Source organism: Botryllus schlosseri, chromosome 10 (assembly GCF_051294905.1).
Source record: "Botryllus schlosseri isolate E-star chromosome 10, Bs_hap1, whole genome shotgun sequence".
NCBI lineage: Eukaryota > Metazoa > Chordata > Ascidiacea > Stolidobranchia > Styelidae > Botryllus > Botryllus schlosseri.
In genome coordinates this window covers 17517606-17543868 of record NC_137245.1, presented here as the reverse complement: position 1 = coordinate 17543868, position 26263 = coordinate 17517606, and the positions used below count along the sequence as shown (strand labels likewise).

The 26263-nt window shown below is 40.8% G+C and overlaps 2 protein-coding genes across 4 annotated transcripts in view; both read left to right on the top strand.

Annotated features, from left to right (window-relative positions):
• The window catches only part of LOC145448372 (uncharacterized), a 47644-nt gene extending 46009 nt beyond the window's left edge, over nt 1-1635 (top strand). For all 3 annotated transcript variants that reach the window (XM_080326757.1, XM_080326756.1, XM_080326755.1), the window contains exon 29: nt 548-1635. In XM_080326757.1, coding sequence (XP_080182883.1) covers nt 548-687 — 140 coding nt within the window. In that variant the 3' untranslated portion in view covers nt 688-1635. The remainder of the gene's footprint in view (nt 1-547) is intronic.
• A 2986-nt stretch (nt 1636-4621) lies between these two features.
• LOC145448832 (uncharacterized) overlaps nt 4622-26263 on the top strand; it is a 77533-nt gene continuing 55891 nt past the window's right edge. Inside the window, exon 1 of the mRNA XM_080327285.1 lies at nt 4622-5805. Coding sequence (XP_080183411.1) covers nt 5736-5805 — 70 coding nt within the window. The 5' untranslated portion in view covers nt 4622-5735. The remainder of the gene's footprint in view (nt 5806-26263) is intronic.

The window sequence follows — 26263 nt, the reverse complement described above, 5'->3', positions numbered from 1 at the left end:
ATTTTGTCGAATAGCCAGTCAAATTTCAAGGAAAAGGTTATTTATGAATAACCCTATTGTTGCGTCTACTTTTACTGACCTCAATGTGAAACCAGATGTGGTTGGTAACAAAGTACTTCCAACTTTTCGGTTTTGTCAAGTAGGTTAGGCTACATCTACTGTATACTCAAGTGGCTATGCTTTTGGACTACTACTACCCCCCATATTTACGGATGCGAAAAAGAGGACATCTAAATTGAAAATTTATTCATCCAACTCTGACCGCTAGTGATTTTACTAAAAAAAGGCCGTTTTTACGAGGCCGTGCTCGGAAAACCGGTCTTTGCGTCTACGGTACTCTCTGTTGAGTTGGCCTTTTTTCGTGTCATCTGCAGAATAGGCCGTCAGCGCGTGCATTTTTTGACCGTGTTAATTTCATATTCACTGGACGTTGTAATATTTTCGCCCCCTCATCCGCGTAAGCGGCGTCTCACAAAAGCTCGGAAGTGAGCCGTGCTACAAGTCGGCAGTCACCGCAAACAACAACGACACGCACATTTTGTTCCAGATCCTTCCGAACCATATCAATCCACGTACCCCATCGTTCCCGGTTTGATAACATACCCCATCGACGCATCAGAGGCGAACGTGCGCTCGGTAGAAAATGAATTGGAACAGATGGAGAAAGCTAACAAAAAGGCCGATTAGTATATTTCCAAAAACAGTCAGCTGAAGAAAATAGTGACCTGGTCTTTTTCTGTTTGTCGGAAGGGTGAATTTCGTGGACTAGTATTTCATATATTTTCTGAATCTTTGCAACACGCTGTGTCATCCAGTGCCATTTTATTCACCTCACTTACATTTTAATGCTGGATATTTACTACTAACCGAGTACATTCAAACCCTCACAACCGAAAACCTGTGCCACAAATATATTGCTCAAAATACTACAAATTACGGAATTTTACAATATTGTATTTGTATACTGTACAATTGTACACACTGTTTACCTGTTGTATACATATTGCGATTGAGAAGTCTAAATTGCAAATTTCTTCATTTTCTCACCACACTGTTATTTCAATGTTTCACAGTGTCTATTCCCATTACCTGTGATATCCTTGTATGTTTTGTATTCTCTTATATATACTGTATACTTACATATACTGTGAATCATATAGTGCCAACGTCTCGTTGTTCTACGACTGCGTAAAAAATGTTCAAGGATATTATCACGCCTTTTAGTAGAGCTGTACGATATTCCTTATATTTTACAATATTGCTATCTCATTTTTTTATTACTAATAATTTTTCTGATCTATTGCTGATCCTATCTTTGCGTGAATGTGCGAAAGCGCGAGTGATATTGGACTCTGGAAATTTTCTACTTTATAGGCGTTGATCATGTTGGCATGTTAGCGATAAAATACTTTACTTTGATCTTGGTGTCGCCAAATTTGTTACGAGATTTTCAGAACTGTGTAGACTTAGTTTAGTGTTTAGTTGAAACCTTTTCCGATTTCGTATATCCGTGACTTTGCCAACAGAGCGTACCTAGCGTGTTACCGAATCTATTTGGGTGTTCTTGTCACTATGCATTTATTTGTGTGAAGGAAGCATAAGTATTCATTCGTTTATAAAACTGTCGTATCAACAGTCTCGTATGCGTTTTTGGCTTCCGTAAGTATTTCTAGAGTTAGTAGTACATCCAGAACTAGATTAACCATTAGACACTTAAATCACAGGCCATAAAAAAATTCAAGCTGTAAAATAATAAAGCCGGTATTTTTCATATTTATCAGATGGCGAAAAAGGATTTCCCTTAATTTTATTCGAGTTCATTCCTTTGTTTAGCCTTATTTTGAACAGAGAAGGTCAGTTACAGATTACTTGTTCTTTTTCAGAGTGCTCAGTTAAAGTTTCCCTACCTTTACTATTTACTTAAGTGGTGGGTATATTTGTAGACTACCATTTCTACTTAACATGTTTTAAAGCAATTAAACCACGTTGTTCTTACAGTACATTTGCGGTATATATGTAGCCTATCGCTTGTTTTGGTCGAATTGTCATAACAAGTGTTCTAAATAGTTTCTATCACGGCAACTGAATTTATGTTGGGAAGTTGCACCTAGTTGTTGTGTCATTACAAATTTTACGTCAATCGATGAACTTTGGAATTACGGAAGTAGAAACCTCCGTTCAACTGCTATGAGTGTACTGCTTCTCGGCAAAATCTACTTTTTGAAATAGTTACTTGAGTACTCAGACATTCACGGTTTACTTCCACTTGGAGTACTTTAGAAGTGTCTTGTAAACCTCTACTTGTAGGCCTACTTGAGTAGAAATTAATGATGTTAAATTTTATTTCTACTTGAGTACCAACGTTGACCACTTTGACCATCTCTGCAGGCTTGAATATCTCTATAATGTACACAATTTGTAGTTTAGGGGAAGGTGGGGCACATGGGCCATAAAACACATGCTAGTCAGAACTTCCAATGAACTTTAGCAAAACGGGAGATGAGCATAAAACGCATGGTTCAAAAGAAAAATGATTTTAAAATACGAAGAAATAATGAAAGCGCAACAGCAACAAATTAACACCGCATCAGTTAGCAAGAAACAGAACTGTTGAGGAAAAGGATGGATCAGCAGGTGCCGTCTTCGTGAATTTTCCTGGATTTGTTTGCGTTGAAGTCCGTGGCACACAAGTCCTTAACAGTTGATAAGTGCCACTATAGAGGATGTAGCCTACATTTGTACATCCTCTATAGTGCCACTGAAAACTTTTAATGCCAACTCTTCATCTACCGCAATTCTGTAATCTTCATGTATTGCATAGGAATAACAATTTGACTGTATTAGTGAAACTTTAAAAATTTACTTCAATCTCGCCATTTTCCTTTAGGGGCAGGTTGCTCCCGGATTATATGTGTATTGTGTATTTACCAGTTTTACTGTGAATAGAGGTTATAATAATACTATTAGCAGGTGGTGAAGACCCAGTTTTAGTTTACATCTGAAGTTTTGAATCCTAATGAAACTTGCATGAAGATTGTTACCGGCTCGTCGCACGTTGATTATAAGGGGGGTAAAATAACCTTGAAGTCCTACATGATTTTTATAAGTTTTGTAATATCTTCAGATATATTCCTTTAGATATCAATGAACCATTATGCCCCAGCCAAATTGTACCAATGTGCCTCGCCTACTTCTTCATAGCAAAACCCCCCCAAAAAACTTTAAAATCTCATTCCTGCGGCTAAAATGCCATACAGGGCGACTAATAACTGCTCTGACTACCACTAATTTCATGCACAACAAACGAGATACACCCACCTAAAACACAATCGTAAAGTAGCGATGTAAATTTACGCAAGTTAGCAAAATTAAGCAACTTGTCATTTTCTCACAAAGACTGCAACCCTGGCAAAATCAAACCACACCCGGATTGCGGCTGACATGACACCACTAAACCACCGTGACCAAGCGATGTAGCCTATAATATAATTCTCCCTATCGGGTTTTAAAAATATTCGCGATGTACCATTGTGCCCCTCCTTCCCTATTTACATTTCTGCTCGATAGTGTACTGTTAAGACAGACTGGCAAAGCGTTTTTGGGCAATTCTGACTATGCGCGACCAGTCTACAGGCTGGTCGACTGAATCAAAGAAATTAGCTTCCTCAGTCAGCATATCTATGATCCAGATCGAGCCAGAGACTTGCGAGGACACTCGATTAGCAAAACGAGATGCAAAATGCTGATTAGGAACATTTAATCGGTAAAACTGGGTGACGTGTGACTTATACTACGTTTTTGGATGTAACATGGGGATAAGTAAGACATAAATCAGTGCGTTATGGTGACGCAGTCGACTCAATTGTTTTACATAATCTTCATCGGAAGATGGTGCCCGAGTATCAGTCGGCGAGTATCGCCGTGGATACGCTATCGCGGTAAATAGTAAACAGATGTTGCTATCATGATGTTTGTTTCTTTAGGCAAGAAGCAAGAACTGCGAGGCACAGAAAATGTTAGGCGCAAATCAACACAATTAATACGATAATCTGTAATCAGAGAATATAGTTGACGAAGAAATAATCCCTTGTAGCTATGCTTTGGAGCCCAAGTAAGCTGACGTGTAAAGGATATAAGATAGTCAGAGACAATTAAACAGCATATTGACTCATCGAGAAGCCTGATCGTCGTCCGTCATCCTCAAGATACAATTCGAGTCAAATATTTTCAAATTTTGTCGGATGATGTATATATAGCCGTGATGAACTAGGAGATTGCGTACTTCTATAAATTGTTCGCGCCGTTGTTTTGACTCAGTGGTGAATTTATCGCCGGTAAATGTCACATCAGATCAGTTGTTACTGCTGGTTAGGGTGTTACTTTGTAACAGAATTGGACAGTATCACATTATAATCATGAGCACATCTAGGTTAAGAGAATATTTTTCTTGTAGGTGGAAGGAAAATCTCAGCAGCATTGTTGCAGATACCTTGTGATGTAGCGAATGCAACTGGCGCTATATGAAGTTCAAGTTTGGAATGCTATACGCAAACGACGTCTAATTATGATTATAAACACTGTGCAGCTTGATTAGCCTACTCGTGATAGCTGTGACAGTACATATCGTAAATTCAAGAGCTGATGTGATGTATCAGGTGAAACAAGTCTGCAATACATGCAATGTAACAAATTCTTTTTAAAGCTACTTGAGTAGGCCTATTTCGGTAGTCTACTTTTTAACCTCTTTGTGCTTGAAGCAGTTTACAGTGGCTGTAAATAGCATTACGTGTACCAGGCACATCAGTCCACAGCTAATTTCTATTTAATGTTCGATTTGTGTTCCTGGACATGTAAATATTTTATGTCATGGCGGAATTGTGTTACGTCAACAGAGGATTAAGAGACATGCAATCGTACATGGTACGCGGAAATTTGCTGTGGAAATCCATCAATGTATCAGCATTAAGAAAATTCCGATTGAACGACTGAATTTTTTTCAATCAATCAATCAATCAGTCAGGTTTATTAATATTTCCATCGTTTCAAAACATCACAAGACTGCGATACAATGAAAGGATAGGAAGGTGTCGAAATAACTTGGAGTAGCCTTTAATATCAGACACCCACCTTAGCCTAGGCGAATTAAAAAGAAGAGGCATGCACACTGAATGAAAAGTAATGCTGAGAATATAGGACGCAAGCGACAAAATGAGGTGGCCTGTGGCGGAGGGCGAGGTCGATGTTAGGTCGTGGTCCGGTAATCCTGAATACTGGCTAATATTCATTTAGAAGAAATTGCTTGTATTTCGACTTGAATGTGGACATGGACAATGGACATGGACATGCTCGACGACTGTCGGATAGCCGGCGAGATGCTGTTCCACAATTGGGGTCCGGCATACTTGTTAGAGCAATGCGTTTTCTTGTATTCAGTCCTGATCATATGGTAGTTGTTCTTCGTTGACGCGCGTGTGCTGTACTTGTGCGCTTTTGTCTCCGATGTGAAGTATAGTCGTTGAAGTTTGAGGGACATTGACCGCAACGGAACTGATACATAAACGTCAAGCTACCAAATTGAAACTAATTTTCCGGATATATATTTTCAAGCAGATTATTGCTTTTGGATTTAGGATCAACCAGTTAGTATGTTTCATAACCTGTAAAAAAGTCGACAATCTTTGGTTTGTGTGATGGAAGAGAATATTTGGACCGCTACATGAGTTTGCTGATTGGATATGGCACTGCAATGCACAATAGCCGTCTGCATTGTTTTAATTTTCACAATTGCTCTTGGCAAAGCTCAAGGTGAGTGTGATTGCAACAGGGCTGTAGTGACTCGAGTCGCAGTTTTTTATTGACTCGACTTTACTCGACTTTGATTCGTATGGTGTTTCGAATCCACTTGTACTCGAGTCATCGCGCATGACTCGACCAAATGTAATGTTACATGACATTTTATATGACTTGATTGAAGTCTCGTTTATCAATACTGATGTTTGAAAAATAGGCCCTGAAACTGTATTTTTGAATGAACAATTAAACATTTTAAGGCCGAGAAAAATGAGTATATTGTCAGTATCAGTATTAGTTTAGTTTATTAATATTTTCATCTTTTCAAAACACCACAAAACTGCGATACATTGAAAAGATAGGAAGGTGTAGAAACGACTTGGAGTAGTCTTTAAGATCAGACACCCACATTGGCCCAGGCGAAGTAGAGAAGAGGCATGCACACTGAATGAAAAGTGTAGCAGAGGATGTGAAAGGCAAGCGACAAAATGATGTGGCATGTGGCGGAAGGCGAGATCGATGTTAGGTCGAGGTCCGGTATTCCTGAAGACTAAATGAATGCGAGGCCTTCTATATCACTCAGCAGTTTCACATCAGTGAGTTAACATGACATTAACTCGATAATATACAGGGAAAACTAAGACTTGGACTAGGACTCGAATCTCCACACTATGGCTTGGACTCGATCCGTTGCTACCTGACTTGGACTCAGATTTGACATGAGGACTTCAAAATGACTCGACTTGACTCGAGGCAGAACTATAAAAGTGAATTTGACTTAAGACTCGTAACATTGTGACTTGGTTACAATACGTTTGGATTGCAATCGCATCAATCAATCAACGGACAGATCATATTTTCATCTGCCCAAGACACACATATATTGTAGAATGCGATATACAAGACACACAATACATGTCAAAAATTTATAAGGTGTGGCGTATATATCATTTGTTTATTGATTGAAACAAAGCTCGTTGTATGTGTGGAATGAACTCTGTACAGATTATTACGCAGTCCTTTTGTACTTCCCAACTTTTATCCAACTCTAGCCAGGAGAAATCGTCAGATGATTAGAAGAATATAAGCACGTAACAAACTGTAAATAATGCAGATAAAAAATGTATGGTTCCCATCGAAAGTTTAATGAGCGATACTTTTATATTCTGTCAATGCTACTTTAGCTTGGTGCATCAAACGAAGCATATGGCAGGCATGACTCATTTAACCCCATTCTCCAACAGAAATCATCGCCGGTAATTATACCGGCTTCAAATAATGGCGAGGTGAAATCTGAGCATTCATTTTCTCACGGAAACACCTATAGTAATTGTCACACTGCTCAGTTGTTAATCCATGGAATGAATACTACTCAAGTCAAATTGTATTGAGAGTGGGTATTTCTAACGATGTATCACGTGATCACTCGTAGTATGTAATCTAAGATAACTCTGTGTTGTGTTTTCTATTATTGCGAGTGACCGGGCGACACATATGTGAACGGCCTGGTCAGCTCGACATACCACGGCGGCCTGTCTCGTCTTAGACACGTAGGCTTCACCAAGTCCACGCCGACTGTTGCTTCCATCCACGCGAAGTACTGTGTATAACTGTAGTGTATATTGACACAATAGCAAATTCGACTTTGTATCATATGATTGAGAACAACGCAGGCATATTCAGAGTTGGTTATAGTAGTCAGAGTTTCTACGCAAGCAAACGTAAAGTTTCTGACGCGTCACATAACCTATATTTGGCAGGTAATCCGGGGTGGCTACTTGCGAAATTACATTCGCGGCCCCTCGCCATCTCATCCGCATAAGCGTTGTCTTAAAAAGCCTAGAAGTGGGCCATGCTATAAGTCGGCAGCTGCGGAATCAAAATTAAGAAATATCGGCCTGGTGTAAATGACCATGACCATTGTAGTAGACCATCAATGCCACATACAGCAACAGAAACTAGCAGCTATAAGGCAAATGACTAATGACGCTTCTAATAGGAGCGATTTTCTAAAATATGTTTACATACCGTGATACATAGTGCATCTTCGCCCAGATTTTATGAATGAGGCTTTGTGTTACACATAGCGTCGTAACGGTTAGCATTCATTACACCAATCATTTTATTGTTGTGCTGTGTCTCCACTATACTACTTTGTGATCTTCAAGCAAAGTTCTTTTATATTCCCACATCACAAAGTACCTAGGGTATTTTTCTATTGATTAGGAATTCTAGTAGGGCTGGAAAGAATGCAGCAATTGTCTGATCTTATTTTGTGTGAAGTATACATGTAACCAATGCCAACGTGAAACACAACAAACACACTCCATCGCTAACAACGTGGTAAGGTACGTTTTTCAAGTATTTGAAGAGCTTCTTGGAGGTATAGAACTACAATATACAATTGAATAGTATGTTCATATTAAAATATACCCGAATATTTTCAGCTGACACCAGAGGTGGTCAAAGTAGTCACCCTCGCTACTTAAATAGAAGTAGAAGTAACGCCGGAATTTCTACTCAAGTAGAAGTAGGAGTGGTGGTTCACAAGTAAGTAAGTTGATATTCTACGCCTACCTTTGTCTAAAAAACTTACAACTGTCAAGTAGAAGTAGAAGTAGTCTAAAATCATAACTACCTAATAAGTAGTGCGAGTAGGCGAAGTACTTCAAGTACTTCAAAAAGTAGAAGTACTTCGTTACTGACCCCCTCGGCTGACACTCGTCAGGGGTAATCGTTAGCAACTACTGGAGAACGGAAATTGTCAACTAATAAATATCGCATAGTGCCGTGTGATACTGATGCGTTCCGTGTAAATGAAGTCGCCAATTTACACATATATATCGTTTACGTGTACCATAAACATAATACATATCCCAACATACTGTTGTGGTAAAAGTCGGCAACAGGCATTGGCCTATAGCAGTTTTAGTCATTCTAATACAGTGGTTCCCAACCTTTTTGACCTCGCAGCACTCTCTGAAAGGCAAACATAGTTCGCGGCACCATAGCACTTCGTGTCAGACATGGGGTGATTACTTCATGAATGTAATCGATTGCGATTACGATTACTTCTGAATCACGCGATTATACGATTACGATTACGATTACAGCAAAATCAGGAAGTAGTCGATTACGATTACGATTACATTGGAAAAGTAATCACGATTACTCACGATTACATTTATTTTGCATGGTAGTAGTTATATTGGAAGACAATACACGGATTGCGCTGAAAAGGCCTAATGATATAACAGCTGTCTTTACAAAAGATGGGACATTCCTTTGTTACGTCATATTGTACCCATTGCCCATTTTATAGAGGACGGTTTATCCCACACAACGTTTTGCATTCTTGCCAGGTCCATAACTGCCGCACCCCAAATTCCCCAATAGGGGGGGGGGAGTGGTCGGGGAGGGTACTCAAAAGTATTTCGTAAACCAACATAAATTATAAGAGTATGTTCGATCGATTTCATTAACTTGGAAATTCTCTTTGAGCTTTGCGATTTAAATGTCTCTAGATAGCTTGATTTGAAAATGCATACGTCTCCCCCTCAAGAATTAAGGCTTGTATAATTCATAGTAATAGGCATTTCGGTGCCAGTCAATACCGCTCCTCGACACATCAAAAGACATGTGCATGTGCAGTTGCGGCCAACATGAGACTCCACGAAGTGTGCTACTAAAGAAAGACATTGGCCGAAACTTAGATAATGTGTCCATTGTCAATAGCCGGGCTGGGTGGGCGTGACTAACAGTCTATTCCTTTCAATCTGAGCCCACGATGCAAATGCCACCCGGGCACCCACAGAGGATTAGACATGAAAATTTGTACGTGCGTCTCACGCAAGTTTTTCTTTTATTCTGCTATGTTTGGGCCACTACAATCAATATCTTTTGGCTATATAACAGACCGGAGGTCACGAATTAACAACATACAATAAAGTAATTATTCCAAGATACCAGATGTTCTAATTATGAATTACGCGCCCCTTGCTCTTCAGGTAAATCTGGCCATCGGGCGCTGAGATAGGATTAAAAACGCAATATAATGCAATTACCAATATTATTGATTAAATTCAATCATCAACTTCAAAATTGACTACTCTATGGGGGTCCAAAACCAATGTTTGGGTGGGGGAAACTTTTGCTGTTTTGATCCTGATTCTAGCTACAACCCACGCTAACATGGTATATAAGCCGATGGCTATGGCGGCAGGTCCAAATGTTCAATAAAGAATTGTGAAATAGCGATTGGCGCCCGTTTTGAGTAGAATAATATGAGAATACGATAAAGTGAACTTGACATTCTGCCTTCAACTTGATGCAGATAATGTAATGCAAGCTTCCATTACGAAAACGGCTAAACAAAGGCTCGGTTATGATATATATCAGCAGCTGTTGATTTTAAGGCTTCGTTGTGGAAACCGTAATGTTTTATTTGACGAGTACAAAATTTCAAACCTTCGTCTGGTGTACGTTCGTACCATATAGGCCTACTGCTCGCCAAGCAGCACGGTTAAACTGCAATTAACTATAGAATTAGAACTATTACATTCAATAGTTTAACTAAGCAGAACCAAACATCAATACAAAAGTTGCTATTTCAACTTAGGCTGAGAGGTGATTAATTATCCTGTTGCGAAGTAGTGGTGTCTGAAATGTAGGCTATTGATAACCTGATATACAGCACGGTGGGTTTTCTTAGAATCACACTAATGCACATCGAATATCTATTTACTAGGGACGGAGTGAACGTGAGGTTCACGTTCGCGTTCTGTGTATGAACCTCACAAATTTAGAGGTTCACGTTCACAAACGAACGTTGGTAGGTTCTGCACTGTGAACCTTTTTCATATATTATAATTTTCACTTCATTATAACATATCTGGTTGAAATTTATGGCGGGCCACTCTATGTATGGCGCTGGCAGCATAAGAAAAATCAACACTAAACGAGCATGCACCCTGACAATCTCAAAAATTCTACTTGCTTTGTTGCAAAAGTTTGCTCGAAATATCCAGCTTTCCGTTTGCGAATATTTGGTGACTCTCTGCTGTGAACTTGACCCGTAATGACGCAACATCAAGAGCGAATTTACTACATGTAGTCAGCAAATGATGCTTATTCAACTAATCAATGGAATTGATATCGTTGTCTGATGTATAAAATCTAGCAGGTGTACGGAGTCAATCTTGATTTCATATGTTTATTGTATCATAGAACCCAAATCCGTGCGATTGGGGTGTTGGCTACTGCTGTATAAATGTCAATGGAGTAATATCGGTAACAAGTATAGAGACCCGTTTTACACTCTGCCCAATATCACCGTCGCAATACTCATACGGCGAATACATTGTATGGTCTGGCCTGTAGACCGTTAAGGCGTAAGCATAGCCTATATTCCCTTGCAAGTCCTCGTCGAAATTATTGGTATAGCGACGGAAGTTATTGATTTTATGGGATTATTATATCGTTTGAATGCCCCAGTTGATACATTTGGCAGGGTTGTAACCAAGGCTTTGGAGCAGCCGTAAATTTGCATTGCTTCAGCTCCGGCTCCGGAGCTTTCTTCTCTCATACATTAGCTCCGGCTCCAGCTCCGGAGCCGCATTATTACCACTGCTCCGGCTCCAGCTCCGGCTCTGAAAACTATCGAAGGTGCCTGTCTATATCAAGGGTGGGCAACCCGCGGCCTGCGGGCCATATGTGGCCCACGAGAAGGTTTTGAGTAGCCCGCAAGCTAATTTCCCATTATATTATCGAAATTCTGTTATATTTTCGAAATTGAATTGCTCAGATTGTGAACTTGCAATGTCAACCAAAAATATAGTTAGTATACCCGCGACACTTGGAATGTTGATGACTAAAATGTTAGTTCCGACGCATTGGCAGATCCAGGGTCCAGCAGTCACATTTTTAGTAAATCGTCGTACATTACAATAAACTATAAAAAAGTAGTGAAATTTTTCTACACGCTTCGCGTGTTTCATTGTCACGGGATTTCTTTCTCTGTAGCCTACCCCCACCTGAAAATGAAAAAACGCCTGATTTAGCCGAGTGAGTCTAACTATATTAGCAATTACGAGAGAAAGTGTATTCGCGTTTGCGCTCGCAGGAAGATCGTCGGCGATGAAATGTAGGTACAAAATGATTGTCGTATATTAGCGGAAATCTTCGATATCGATATGTCCAGATGCCGAATAGTCCTGTCCTTGCAAACTGAGCCCAGCGGGCGATACAGTCGACCCGCAATATACCCAAGTAATAATAATATTACCTTTGAAAATTTTACGCGCCTGGTGCGGCTAGTGGGCTACGCACTCGTTCGTAAATTTCATGTGGCCCTTCAGTCGAAAAGGTTGGCCACCTCTGGTCTATATAGATTACTAATTTACCCGTAGGTTAGTTATATATAGTAATCTAGAGCAGTGGTTCTCAACCGCCGGTCCGCGGACCGGTGCCGGTCCGTGACGACTTTTCTACCGGTCCGCGAGGTATATTAAGATTTTATACCTTAATTTCAAAATGAAACATGCTGAAGGCTAGTCCATTGGTAAAATAAATAAATCGTCAAATTTTAAACTGATGCAGAACTTCGTGAGGTAGTCTAGATTAGTGCCGGAAACATGTTGAATTTGACTGTTAATGTTCACGTTGTATCCTGTGACGACATACGATCAAATCGCTAAGTACTAGCTGACTCGCTAAACCGCGCAATTCGTACGATCATTCATTTTCGATTCATTAATTTTGTGGGTGGCCACTGGCCAGGTATCGCTGTTGCCAGGTGTTTTCGTGCGGCGCATTGTTCTCGTAGTAGGCTGCATGGCCCTACTCTAAAAGCTTCATCTCTCGATATTGTCGAAGAGATGCATATTACTAAAGTTGGCGCGGTCAGTTAATCCACGGCCTTCGGCACGAAATTAGCCTGTGTTTATCTGGGCAAGTTAATTTTACCTCGACTCAGAACTAAGCAGACACTACCGTACAATCACATGAATACCATCATAAACATACTTAATTACGACCAAAACCCTCAAATTGCCTCTCTCTCTCTCTCTCTCTCTTTGGTACAGGGGTGGCCATCTTGTGGCAGTAGAAAGAAGTTTGTGTGGCCGTGGACATCCAGTAGACACGTAATTCAATTAGTATGTGTTGGCGGCCGTCGACATGACAGTCGAATTTACGAATTGACTCCCAAATTTTTTGAGATATTTCAATTAATCTTGAAATTTTCTTCTCGCTATGCGCGATTCAAAGCGACTTCATTTTTCGATTTTAATATAGTCGTAGCGCCGTTAGCAATCTAGATGGGAAATGGAAAGAAATGGAAGGAAAATGATGCACCCCATATAGAAATACCAACTTGGAATCGAGCTCTCCTCACGAAAGAAATTTGTTTCTAGTACGTTTGAGAGATTCCAATATCTTTCCACTGTACCAGCTGTTCTTAAACTAGAGGATGTGGAAGCATCCGAAGCATGGCGCGAAAGTGCGGTCTGCTGAATAAGTTTTTCGCGCTCCGCTCGATTGACCTTCATTTCATGCTAATTGCTTTGCGTTAAGTTCGAATTTTACATTTCAAAATTCTCTCATCAACAGGCATAGCCTCCCATGCCATCAAACTATCCGTTGGAATTACCAGCATTCTGGTTGTACTTTGGGATATGACGATCAGGGGCGCGAAATTTTTCACTACCACAAAGGGAGACGTGTCTACAAAAGTTTGAGAACTACTGCACTAAATCGACAATCCTGATGGGAGGTCAAGAAATAACAACACGAAGATGCATCATCATTTATAACTCGCCCTAAATTTTCGAAAACACTCCCTTCATCAACATTACCGATGAATCTGACCCTATTGTCTGAGAAAGGATAACTATTTGATGGTAATATGTGAAACTACGAATATTAATGACGAAATTCATTCGTGAATCGGAAAAAATTTTCGCGCATCGTGCGACCGTGTCCGATTCCAGCAGTTATTTATTCATAACATGACCACTATGTAGCGATTTCAGCGCGTATAGTGAGACGATATGAATAAGTAGACATGGACTGGACAGTTTAACATGGGTATTCACGTCCAGTTAGTTCATCATTACTAGTGTTCTGGAATGCGTCCGTAGGACATATAAGTTATCGAAGTTACCCAATTTGGGAAGCGAACTCGAAGGGGCCAAAATTATTTTGTGAATTAACATAAATTATGCAGTAATTTTTTTTTAATTCTTCCATCTTTTTCAAAAAATTTTCGCGCTGGGCACGATTTAATATTGTCATATGTATTGATTTGGGGGTACCCTTCCCCCAACAACAATACGCATGATTTATGGAAATGGAGACTTCAGCGACGGCCATTACTGCGCCACGACGCTCCAAGACATATCAAGTTATAGGCCATGTAACATACGACTCCGAGAAGTATGCCAGAGCGATCAGCAGCGAGAAGACCTTGGCCGAAAAGGAATGCCCTTGTGCTGACCGAAAACTTCGATATATATACATATGTGTTTAATTGTCCATAGGCGCCCAACGAGAATTTAGCTGTAAAAGTGTAATTTCGAGGTCGAGCCGAAAAGTTGACCTTTTTCGGTTCCCAATATTTGGGGGGCGATGATCGGTGTGGAGCTTCAAAAGGGGGCGATGAGTCGAAAAAGGTTGGGAACCACTGCTCTAGTACGACACTTTCAGAAAAATAGCTGCATCCATTACATTTGGGGTTGATTTCAATTTTTTAAGATCCAACGGTCCGCCAAGTATCTTTTGAAATTTTACCGGTCCGCGAGGTGAAAAAGGTTGAGAACCACTGATCTAGAGTCTGTCAGCCGTCAGTAACATCGGATGCAGCAACGAAGATATATAGGTACCGCCGTGCGGGCTTGTGACGGCATAATGAGTACTTGTCAATTGTCGATAACATCATAGTTGCACTAGAACGCACTATACTCCGTGCCATTGCTGTGTACACTGCACACTGTACAGCATTAAAATTCTGATGCGGAGTTTTAACACTGGTACTGTACTCGTTAACAGCCATACAGCTCAATTCAATCTTTAAATGTGCGATTATTATTCAACTGTAACTGTAGTAAGAGCAATATGGGCGGATATAACGACGTGATCAATAGAAATTCGATTTGTACCAAATGGCCAATGGTTCGACGTTCAATATTGGTGCACTCGTTGCCGTTACCAGTCCATCCGGTGTCGATCAAGTTTATCGGAATATAATATTTTCCCGTTGAAACGAATCGAATAATCAAATTAAACACTATGCCATGCACATTGCGCCATGTCCATAACGAATTAAACTATGCAGTATGCACATCGCACATTTACAAGTTTACGAAACATATGATTACAAATTGGAAATCGCGTATCAAATCAGTAATTTGTCTCCAACATAAAATACCATGGGGTTTTGGGCCACTCTTCTGCCATCCCCTATTTACGCTCGAAAATCCTTACTGGAGTGAATCACGATGATGCGCAGTAATGAATTCCAATTAGCATGCATAACTGCATACTCAATAACACAGTCCAATTTCGCAGCCCGATTAAAGAACTATCACGAAAGAACGAGTATTTGTTCATTCGATTCATAGCAACGATGAGATGGAATTTCTCGACTCGTGCTCGTCATACCGACATGTGCAACGAAGTCACGTTTTTATCGTCTCTCCCATTTCGCGTAATACATAGTGATCATTATTTTCGAACCGTCTACAATTGGCCAACAAGGTTGTGCTGATGATGAAATTGCGGGTATGCCGAATACCCACAATATTCACAGGCATCTTTCGCATACCGAGGTTCGGCACTAATGTATGAAAATTGAACATTGAACATACGACTTCTCTGCTGTTAAATGCCCAGGAACATGGTTAGTCGGAAAAGGTAGCGGCAAAGAGGAAAAGATTCTTAATTTCGCGAAGGCCTGCTGTTGAATTATGTGAACTCAGCAGATATGGTTGTTGCATATATAATAGCATCTTATGAAATACGTCGGAGCCGGAGCTACCCCTCAAATAACTGGCTCCGGCACCAGCTCCGGTAAAAATGCACGGCTCCGGGGCTCCGGCTCCGGGCTCCGGCCCCGGCTCCAAAGCCCTGGTTGTAACCAAGTCACTATAGGCACCGAGTCACAAGTCAATCTCACTTTTATAGTTTTGACTCGAGTCAAGTCGAGTCATTTACAATTCACCACCGAGTCAAGTCAACAATCGGAGGGTCGAGTCCGAGTCCAAGTCATTGTGCTGACTTCTCAGTTTCCTGTTAATGTCTTGTTAAACCCTCTTTTTATAACTCTTTTTGGTGCCATCGAGTGGGTCGCATTTATAATATACTATTTTTCCTCACTTTTAGCAGTTTCTGGTCGCATTTTCAAGTACTAGTACAAATAGACGAAATGCCAATAGTGTGGTTACTTTACTATTCTTCGAAATTACAATGAGATGTTGGTCTTGGCCGTCTGAGTCTCGAGTCATATGACCAGATCAATACTACGTACCATCTATTTCTCTCTTTTCCACTCTCACCTGCAATATGGAATCGTAGTATGGGGAAATGCAAGCACAACATTTTTTGCGCAGAATTCGAACCCTGCAAAACCGTGCGATACGGCTGATCTCATCTGTACCTTTACGTACCAAACTATCGCCCTACTACCGTAAGCACCGAATTTTGCAAGTTGACAAACTATATCGCTTCGAAGTATCAAAAGTCGTTCACAAATATTTTTCCAATAGTTTGCCTCCTGTGTTTGATGTCTTTTTCATGCCTGCTAAAAATGTCCACTCTCATTACACGAGATCCTCGTCTAAAGGAAATATCTATTTACCCCCACCCAATAGCAACCTAACAAAGAGATCTATCGACTACTCGGGACCTATCATCTGGAATGCATTACCACCACATATCCGTGAATTGCCTTATAATAGATTCAAAAAAGCCCTACTTGATCACCTCTTGTCGTTATACTGACACTGTTGCCCTACCTCGCCCAGACATTGCTTCATTGATCATTTGCTACCATCGTTTAATTTTTCTTCTATTTTACTTTTTTAACCAATATTTTTTACAGCCAGACTGTTTAGAGTCAAGTGTACCTGTTTGATGCTGGTGTGATCAGACTAGATGACCTTCACGGTCTTATCGATCATTCCCATCTAATACCGAATACTGTGCTTGTGCAATGCATATTTTCTGTACTACCATCACTGCCGTGTGTTATGTATTTTGGTTGGATGAAAATAAAGACTCTCTCTCTCTCACTCTCTCTCTCTCTTGGTTCGAGTCATGCGAAATGACTCGAGTTCAAATCGAGTCAATTGACAGATTGACTCGAGTCGAGTGATTTCCGTATTTTGAGAAAATGACTCGAGCTGAGTCGAGTCATCTGAAAATCGTGACTCGAGTCATTACAACCCAGACATTTGGCGACGTTTAAAACCTCAATATGTACTTAGCAGAATTGTGGCATTATGTGGCATCGCCATGTATCGTGTACGTACATTAATATAGGCTACCACTTCATTGAAATGTCGGGCTAGAATTAGCAATATGAATTCACGTGACGTCATGAGGTTCACGTTCGCGTTCACACAGAACCTTTCAAAAAGGTTCGCGTTCACACGAACCTGAACCTTTCAGAGGTTCACACCATCCCTACTATTTACTATGTGTGGACACTTCCTACGCAAAGACGAGCAAAGCTAATAGGCTACCTCTGACGTAATAATGACCAGTGGCATTTCAAATGAGACGTTTACGCTCTGAATAACTGGTATAATATCTTCTCTTCCTTGTTCACGAGTCTTCAGTTTATGTCACAGTCCTTGTACAAATAAAAAGTAATCGTTCTTTCACAAAGAAATCGATTAAATATGGGAAGTAGTCGATTACGATTACTTCGGGATTTTTTAGAATGTAATCGATTGCGATTACGATTACTTGAAAATGCTGTAATCGTCGTAATCGATTACGATTACTAATCGCGATTACCCCATGTCTGCTTCGTGTACCATGCATGAGGAGATAGCATATAGTGGTGCAATACCATATATGCTGCATAGGCTACCAACGCCCCAACGGGTTGCGGGTATGAGTCCGACTGAGATCCACTCGACAATCACTTCCTTGGGGCACTGCGCTCTAAAAATGATGTGGTCTCAAATTGAAGGGCAAAACGAAAAAAAAATTGGCCGCAGCCATTCCCTTTCAGAACGCCACCGTAATGGAGCTGCAATTTATTGAAATTTCTGCAGGACCTTCACGCTCCAGCTGTCGCGGTTTCGCGTCATTCCTTAACCAGTTAGATGGCTCGATGTCTGTGTCGTCGCACTTGCTCGATGTGATTAGGCAGTCACACAGAGAACGAACTTTAGATAGTTGTTGACATATTTCTTTTATAACATCGGCAGACTACGCCAGTGCTCTTCAACCTTTTTCGGAGTGGTACACCCTTTTAACGTTTGCTCAAAACTCGTACACCCCTGTTCATTAGGGGTCTTCAAAAATGACTTTTTTTCTCAAATCGTACTGGCTACTTGATAAAATTGTTAGGTTACCTAATTTAAGCCTACACACCAAACTTGGTTCGATTCCAACCAGTACGGGAAAAATAAATACCGAAAAATTTGAAATTTTTCTGTTCACCCGATGAAAGTATTAGGTTGTCTATAAAAACGATGTTCTTCCAATTTGGTTCAATTCCAACCAGTAGAAGCGGAGTTATTGCCGTCAAAAATTTGGATTTGAATAAAATAGTATTTGGTCTCAGAGTCTATTCGCCGCCAGTTAGGCCGCCTGTCACGCAAATTGGAATTTATTTCGTGTCAGCCCCAAAACAGCATGACATTACGAACGATAATCAACCTCAATGTAACAGTATTGGGGAGAGAATAGGTAAAGCTACTGCTGCAGAAGCGGTGATTCAGATCAGCGATGATAGCAGGCGCACCAGCCTACTGCGTATCAGGCCTGCCCCACACCACCCACAGTCGACAGAAGCACATGGGCTGCATGAGATGTCAGTAACCTCAGATCCTATGTCGCTATACACAGTCTATTGTCGCTAATTTGAATCACTAGTAACAAAATATTAAATTACAAATGTATGGCGAAATATTGGACATAACATCGGCATTTTAAAACAAAAGGGTTTCGATTTCATCATGGATGCTGTTTCGACCCTGGCTGGCTACGTCACTTTTTTATTTTCATTGCGGTATTTATTAACGTCGGGTATGAAGTACCGATTCAAGAAGTCTGAGCTATCGCGGCGGTTTCCTCAAAAATCACTAAAAGACAAATGACTAGCTGAACACATGTTTGTTAACTGCCTACTTTCCAACACCAAACGGAGCCATTGGTCTATTACCGACGGCTAAATGATTACGGGAGATTTGTGCTTATGACATCACAATCAAACGGTGTACTGTATTACACTTGAGATAACATCGTACCATGCTCACAGGGCCGTAACAGCACTTCCTCAGCCCCCCCCCAATCGTTGGCCTAGGGCCCCCCATGGGGTGATAAACCTAACTTATGGGGGGTTTCGCCCCCCAGACCCTCCCTTGGCTATCCGCTTTTTGATGCTATTTCACATCTCCACTGGGTGTACGTTATGTGAGACCGCTTTTCCCGCCCAGACGCGCGAAGCGCGAAAAATTTTAGTAATTCAAGAATATAATCGGGCAATATGATCGGGAATTAGATATATATTGCTATCAATTTTGAACCTCTCTCTGCTCACGTAATCAGATTTACCGGTGGAGCTGAGCGAAGTCTGTTTTAAAATTGTAGGACATCCCAATAATAATTAGACATCTTCGGGCGTATACCCGTTGGCAGGAACGAAACAGCACTTCGTCAGCCCCCCCCCCACAAAAACTTGGGTTTTGGGTTCTCATAGGTGATAAACCGACCCCTCATCACAGTGTTCGCTTTTGCCGAGAAATTTGCTGCACTGTTTAGTGTGCCAGCTCGGATCACGAAAATTTTCGATAATTCATGATACAATCGGCCAATAAGATTGCATTGCATATATATTGCTATCAATATCTTGTCCTCTCTGCTCATGTTATCAGATTTACCGGAAACTGTAGGGCCCATAAATAATAATTAAACATTTTCGGGTGGGCGGACCCGTTGGTATGACTTCGTTACATGATTTTATTTCGTGACCTCCTGTCTGCTATATCAAAAATATAGAATTGCTCTAACGTACTAAACTAAAAGACGCACACGATTTCAAATTGGTATTTCTTCACTGGCATATATTTTTTCTTGCTGGATGGTATTTGTCTTCTGAGGTTCAGATTGCCAAGACAGGAACATATGGCGCCAGTCATTTAGGCGCCTATGGACAATTAAACCTATTATTTGGTATAAATAACGAAGTTTTCGGTCTGCGTAAGGGCAGTCCGTTTCGGCCAAGCTTTTCGCGCTGCCGATCGTTCTGGCACACTTCTTGGAGTCGCATGTAATAAGTACTAAATCATTATATATCTTGGTGCGTGGTGGCGTGTTAATGGCCAACGCCGATATGTCCATTTCTATAAATGTTGCGTGTTTTTCTTGGGGGAAGAGTACCAAATAATGAACATAATTGGCAACTTTAAATTTTGGAAAAAATTGCATAAATTTTCAAAAAATACGCTATAATTTATGTTAATTCACGAAATAATTTGGGCCCCCTTTCGAGCTCACCCCCTCCCCAATTGGGGGGTTTGGGGTGTGGCATTTACGGTGCTGCATGGTCATTAACTTGTGCGTCAACCTGTCCTGACCCAGAAACCTGCCTTTGTGATAGCTAGCCATCGGCTCATTGTAATTCGGATCTGGTACACCCCTGTACACCCCATCCGAGTGGTACACCCTTTGCAAATTCTGGTACACCCTAGGGTGTACGACCACCCCGGTTGAAGAGCACTGGACTACGCTACAGTTCTCTTGTTTTTCTAACTTTGTATATTTTCTGTGTGACGTCATAATTAGCAATATACATTGTTGTTGAACAATGAACATAGCTTTTCGTATTCTCGCATGATTGCTGACGATATCCCCTGACGAGGGTCAGCCGAAAAGCTTCGAGAATAAATATGAATATTTTATTGAAATGTGTTAAAATAACATCACATCCTACAATTTCCTCTACACCCCCATTATCGGAATTACCCAAAATCCATACATAATATATATTGCAATATTGGCTCGATTGGACTCACTGGAGTATGACATCGGATAACGCATTATTTCCTTTTTGTCCATTCGCATTTTGCAAGTCTGAGTGTCTATATAAGATTGGTGAAGTAGTAGTCATTAATCAGACTACAGTACACAGATAGTAAGACGTGTGACTCATGAGATGTGTCATCTTTATGTTCATCGCATGGGTTCCGGACTGGCCCAGCAGTCCATTGAGTATATGAGGGCCCAAATGTTTGGAATGGCGTGCCCGATCATGTCAAGGAGCTGCCTCAGCATGAATTTAGAACCCAATACCTGGATTACCTTTTTTCAAATTACAATAACATATGAGAGAATGTACCCGTTAATTTATATATTATACATCCATTTATTGATATCATATTGCTTTACCTGGTGTGTTACCGTGGTTGCTGTCTTTGTTATATATTTGTGATTATTATTTTCTTCTATGTTGCAGACTGTCCTCTGTTATATTTATTTATATGAATACATTTGATCACTTCACTGCCATGGAGGTGACGAGTAACTAGGCCTTTATTGGCCATATCGTCACCTCCAGTCAACTTTTATGTTTGACGAAGCAATAAATGTCTGTCTGTTTGTCTGTCTGTCTGTCTGTCTGTCTGTCTGTCTGTCTGTCTGTCTTATCCAGTGGTGGTCAGTAACGAAGTTCTTCTACTTTTTGAAATACTTGAAGTAGATTTTGCCTACTCGCACTACTTATTAAGTAGTTATGATTTTAGACTACTTCTACTTCTCCTTGACAGTTTTCAGTTTTATTGGCAAAATAGGCGTAGAATGCCAACTTACTTACTTACTTGTGAACCAACACTACTACTTCTACTTAAGTAGAAATTACGGCGTTACTTCTACTTCTACTTGAGTAGCGACGTTGACTACTTTGACCACCTCTGGTCTTATCACATAACGTATTAACAAAACACGTTGGTATATTTAAAATGTATCTGTGTCTAGGTTTGTTACAGTAAGAGTAAGGAGCCATATTCGGCCTCGTTATTTTGGAGATACGACGGATGCAACGCATCGGATAACGAAAACTGTGTGATCCCACCGGGATATGTTAGCCTGTTGTGCAGGCCAAATATGTTACAGTGAACCAAGTAAAATAACGTGGTATATGTCAAGTCAAGTAATAAATCAGTATAGTTTATGACGTCACAAGTTTTATGCTGATTTTGCTTTCTTGCTGCCACCGGTGGGTGTCTGATTTCAAAGACTACTCCATGTCTTTTCATTGCATCGCAATTTTGTGGTGTATTGAACTGTTGAAAATTGCTAGAAAACCGAACCGAACCTTGTCGCAGTATAGATTACTAACCTACGGTATGTTAGCAATAATATAGTCGCAGCGAACGATATGATGTTTAAATTTGTTTACATTCGATATCGTAATCCGTGTAATTTTGATCATCGATGTTACGATTACTGGAAGAGACAGGTATTTCACAAAAATGCTCACTACTAAGGTTATGACTACCACTACGAAATATGCAATACCATCCATTCATAAACTACTAAGCAAAATCATATGTCTTGTAACATCGTCCATAAACTGATATCGTGGAAGTGGGAAGGGCTTGTGATCTAATACCGGGACGAATTAGATCCGTTGTACAGGTATAGGTGATTTATTTGAGAATTCGGAAAGAAGATGAACTTTTGTTACCGTGAATAGCCAGAGCCCCGAAGGGACAAGGATGTGTGTCTAACAAATCACTGCTCAAAAGATTCGGTGTCCTGAACAAAAAAGATATGGGGAAACTAGAAATTGCAAAGTTTATGTATCAGTTCCACTGCGGCCACTGCTCCGAGAATTTCGATGACTTCTTTACCTCGATATCAACTACGGTCCACGTCGTCCAACTATCATATGGTGCACAAAAAAAATCATCGGTCTATCACATCTGCCAGACCTGAAGTGTGGAACAGTATCTCGCCGGCTATCCGACAGTCGTCGAGCATGTCCACATTCAAGTCGAAATACAAGCAACTTCTACTGAATGAATTCTAGTCAGCTCTCAACAGTTATCGGACCCCGACCTGGCATATCGACCTCGCCTTCCATCACTTGCCCCTTGATTTCATCGCTTGCCATTTTATAGTATCTACATTTGCTTTCATTCAATGTGTAATTGTGCAATGTGCATGCCTCCTCTGTACATCGCTTAGGCCCAGGTGGGTGTCTGATCCTAAAGACTACTCCTAGTCGTTTCGGCATCTTCCTATCATTCATTGTATTGCAGTCGTCTGATGTTTTGAACTGATGAAATTGTATGAATAAATTTGAACTTGAATAAAAGATATTCGGAAGATGGTGACATGGGCGTGTGTTGTTGGCTCCCAAGACAGTCACCGGTCTGCCGATTTCCAGCGACCATGCGGGCCGACAACAGGTACAGACAGCAAAGAAAGTAGAAGGAAATTATACGGCCTTCGCAAGCACGAGTTATTTTGTCGGAGGATTATAGTTTAGCTACTTTTTACTCGTCGTGGCAAGCTTGAAACGATAGCTCGACCGATCTATCGGCATGCTGATATTCTCCTTGCTCTAACCATTTATGCTACTATAAAATGGAGATTCTATCGCTCCATTGCTATGAACCATTATGTTACCGGTCCGGTATTCACTTTCACTCACAGAAGTATATTCACAGCTTCTTGGAGGTACAGAACTTCAATTTACTTGCCCTAGTGATTAACCTTTTAGTTATTCAATTAAATAGTATATATTCATATTGAAATGAACCCGAATATTTTCGGCTGACACTCGTCAGGGGTAATCGTAAGCAACTAGCAGAGGATACGCTGTTCTTTTGAATTCTATACTAGTTGCTGACGATTACCCCTGACGAGTGTCAGCCGAAAATATCCGGGTTCATTTCAGTATGAATATACTATTTAGAAGTATATGCCTGAGTAAATACATGGGCTAATTCAGGGGAAGTCCCAGTAAGTCAAAACATTGCCCGATTCACAATTCATATCATCTGTGTGAACGGTCTTATTTCTATTTGAGTCGGTTATTTTTACCAGTTCACAACATCATAAGATTGCGATAGCATGTAAATATAGGATTGCGTCGAGACGAGTAGACCTAGGACATGATAATAAGAGGCATGCACACTGAGGGCATGTGTTGACAGGTGAAGTAATAGAAACTGCTTGTATTTCAACTTGAAAGTGAACGTGCTCCACGATTGTCGTATAGCTGTCGAGTGTTCCACAGGTGAGGTCTGAGTCTGACTATATATTGTTGAGTTTTCATATAAGTTGTGCTGCCTGAACACAACTAGAGCTCATGAAAAGCTACCTTACTGGGAATATCAAATGGTTTCGATATCCAACACTTTGTCCTCCCCCCACCTTGTTACCTGTGGTGTTCCGCAAGGCTCTGTTCTTGGACCTGTCCTTTCTACTTTATATGTCAATGATATCTTTGAAACCTCATCATTGAATTTGAATACCACACTCTTCGCTGACGATACTCACCTCCTATCTCACGCACCTACTACCGCAAGCTTGAATGCCGTCACCAGTGATCAAATGCCCAAAGTGCATGAGTGGACGTCCCATAATAGCCTTCGGGTTAACGCTGCGAAATCCCAATTATTGGTCGTGAACTCCTGCGATAACCTAACCGTTGACATCGCTGGCCAACCAATTTCCAACACTAAAAATGCCAAATACCTTGGTGTTTTACTGGATTCGGACATGTCCTGGAAGAGTCACATACAATCACTCAAACCACGACTATCGAAGGTATGTGGTCTATTTCGCCGCCTTAGCTACATTCTGCCAGTCAGCGTGCTGTTAATACTCTTCAACTCTCTATTCCTATCAAAGTTACAATACGGAATTCTTTGTTGGGGTGCTGCCTGCAAGAATACAATCGACCCACTGCAAAAACTTCAACATCGGATCATCCGTATCATTGCCAAAGCCCCACGGGGGCCTGGATGTGCAACTGATAAATCGCTTCTCAAAAGATTTGGTGTTCTAAACTTAGAAGATATGAGGAAGCTAGAAATTGCCAAGTTTATGTATCAGTTCCATTGCGGTCAATGTCCCTCAAATTTCAAGGACTACTTCACCTCGGAGACAAAAGCGCACAAGTACAGCACACGCGCGTCAACGAAGAACAACTATCATATGATCAGGACTGAATACAAGAAAACGCATTGCTCTAACAAGTATGCCGGACCCCAATTGGGGAACAGCATCTCGCCGGCTATCCGACAGTCGTCGAGCATGTCCGCATTCAAGTCGAAATACAAGCAATTTCTTCTAAATCAATACTAGCCAGTCTTCAGGATTACCGGACCACGACCTAACATCGACCTCGCCCTCCGCCACATGCCACCCCATTTTGTCGCTTGCGTCTTATATTCTCTGCATTACTTTTCATTCAGTGTGCATGCCTCTTATTTACTTCGCCTAGGCTAAGGTGGGTGTCTGATCTTAATGGCTACTCCAAGTTGTTTCGACACCCTCCAAGTTGTTTCGACTCCTTCATTGTATCGCAGTCTTGTGATGTTTTGAAACGATGAAAATATTAATAAACCTGACTGACTGACTGACTGAACATAGTGAACATATGGTAGTTGGAAGACTATGGCGAGCGTGTGTTGCTGTTATGTTGTTTGGATTCAGAGGTAAATTAAGCGTTTAATTTTGCGGGGAGACAACAATGGAATAGATACATAGATTTCAAACTTCCTCAAATCTTCTGTGTCTAGAACGGCAAATCTTTTGAGTCGTGAGAGAGGTCGCGAGAGCATCTGAAGGGGGGCGCGAAGCTGTGGTCAACTGAAAAGATTTACCTCCAATTCATGATTATTGCTTTGTGTATAGTCCGAATTTCTTATCTGAGAATTCTCTCATTAACTGTCAACATTCCATGCCATCAAACTATCCGCTGGGATTGCTAGCATTCTGGTTGCATTTTGTGATATGACAATAGGGAGGGGGGGGGGGGGGAGGGGGGCGCCAAATTTTCACTGAAGGTGGCGTGTCTAAAAAAGTTTGAGAACCTCTGGTCTATTGGAATATTAATGTAGCCTACTTTGTACTGTGTAGAAATCGATTCTTGAAATGAGGTATTAAAATGGAAACAAAATTGAATTTATACATCTGTTCAACTATTCCATAGTTCTATAGATGTGAAGTTTAAGATCTCTTGGTAGCCGAGACTGCTAAATGATCTAGAATCGAGGTTATCAAGTGG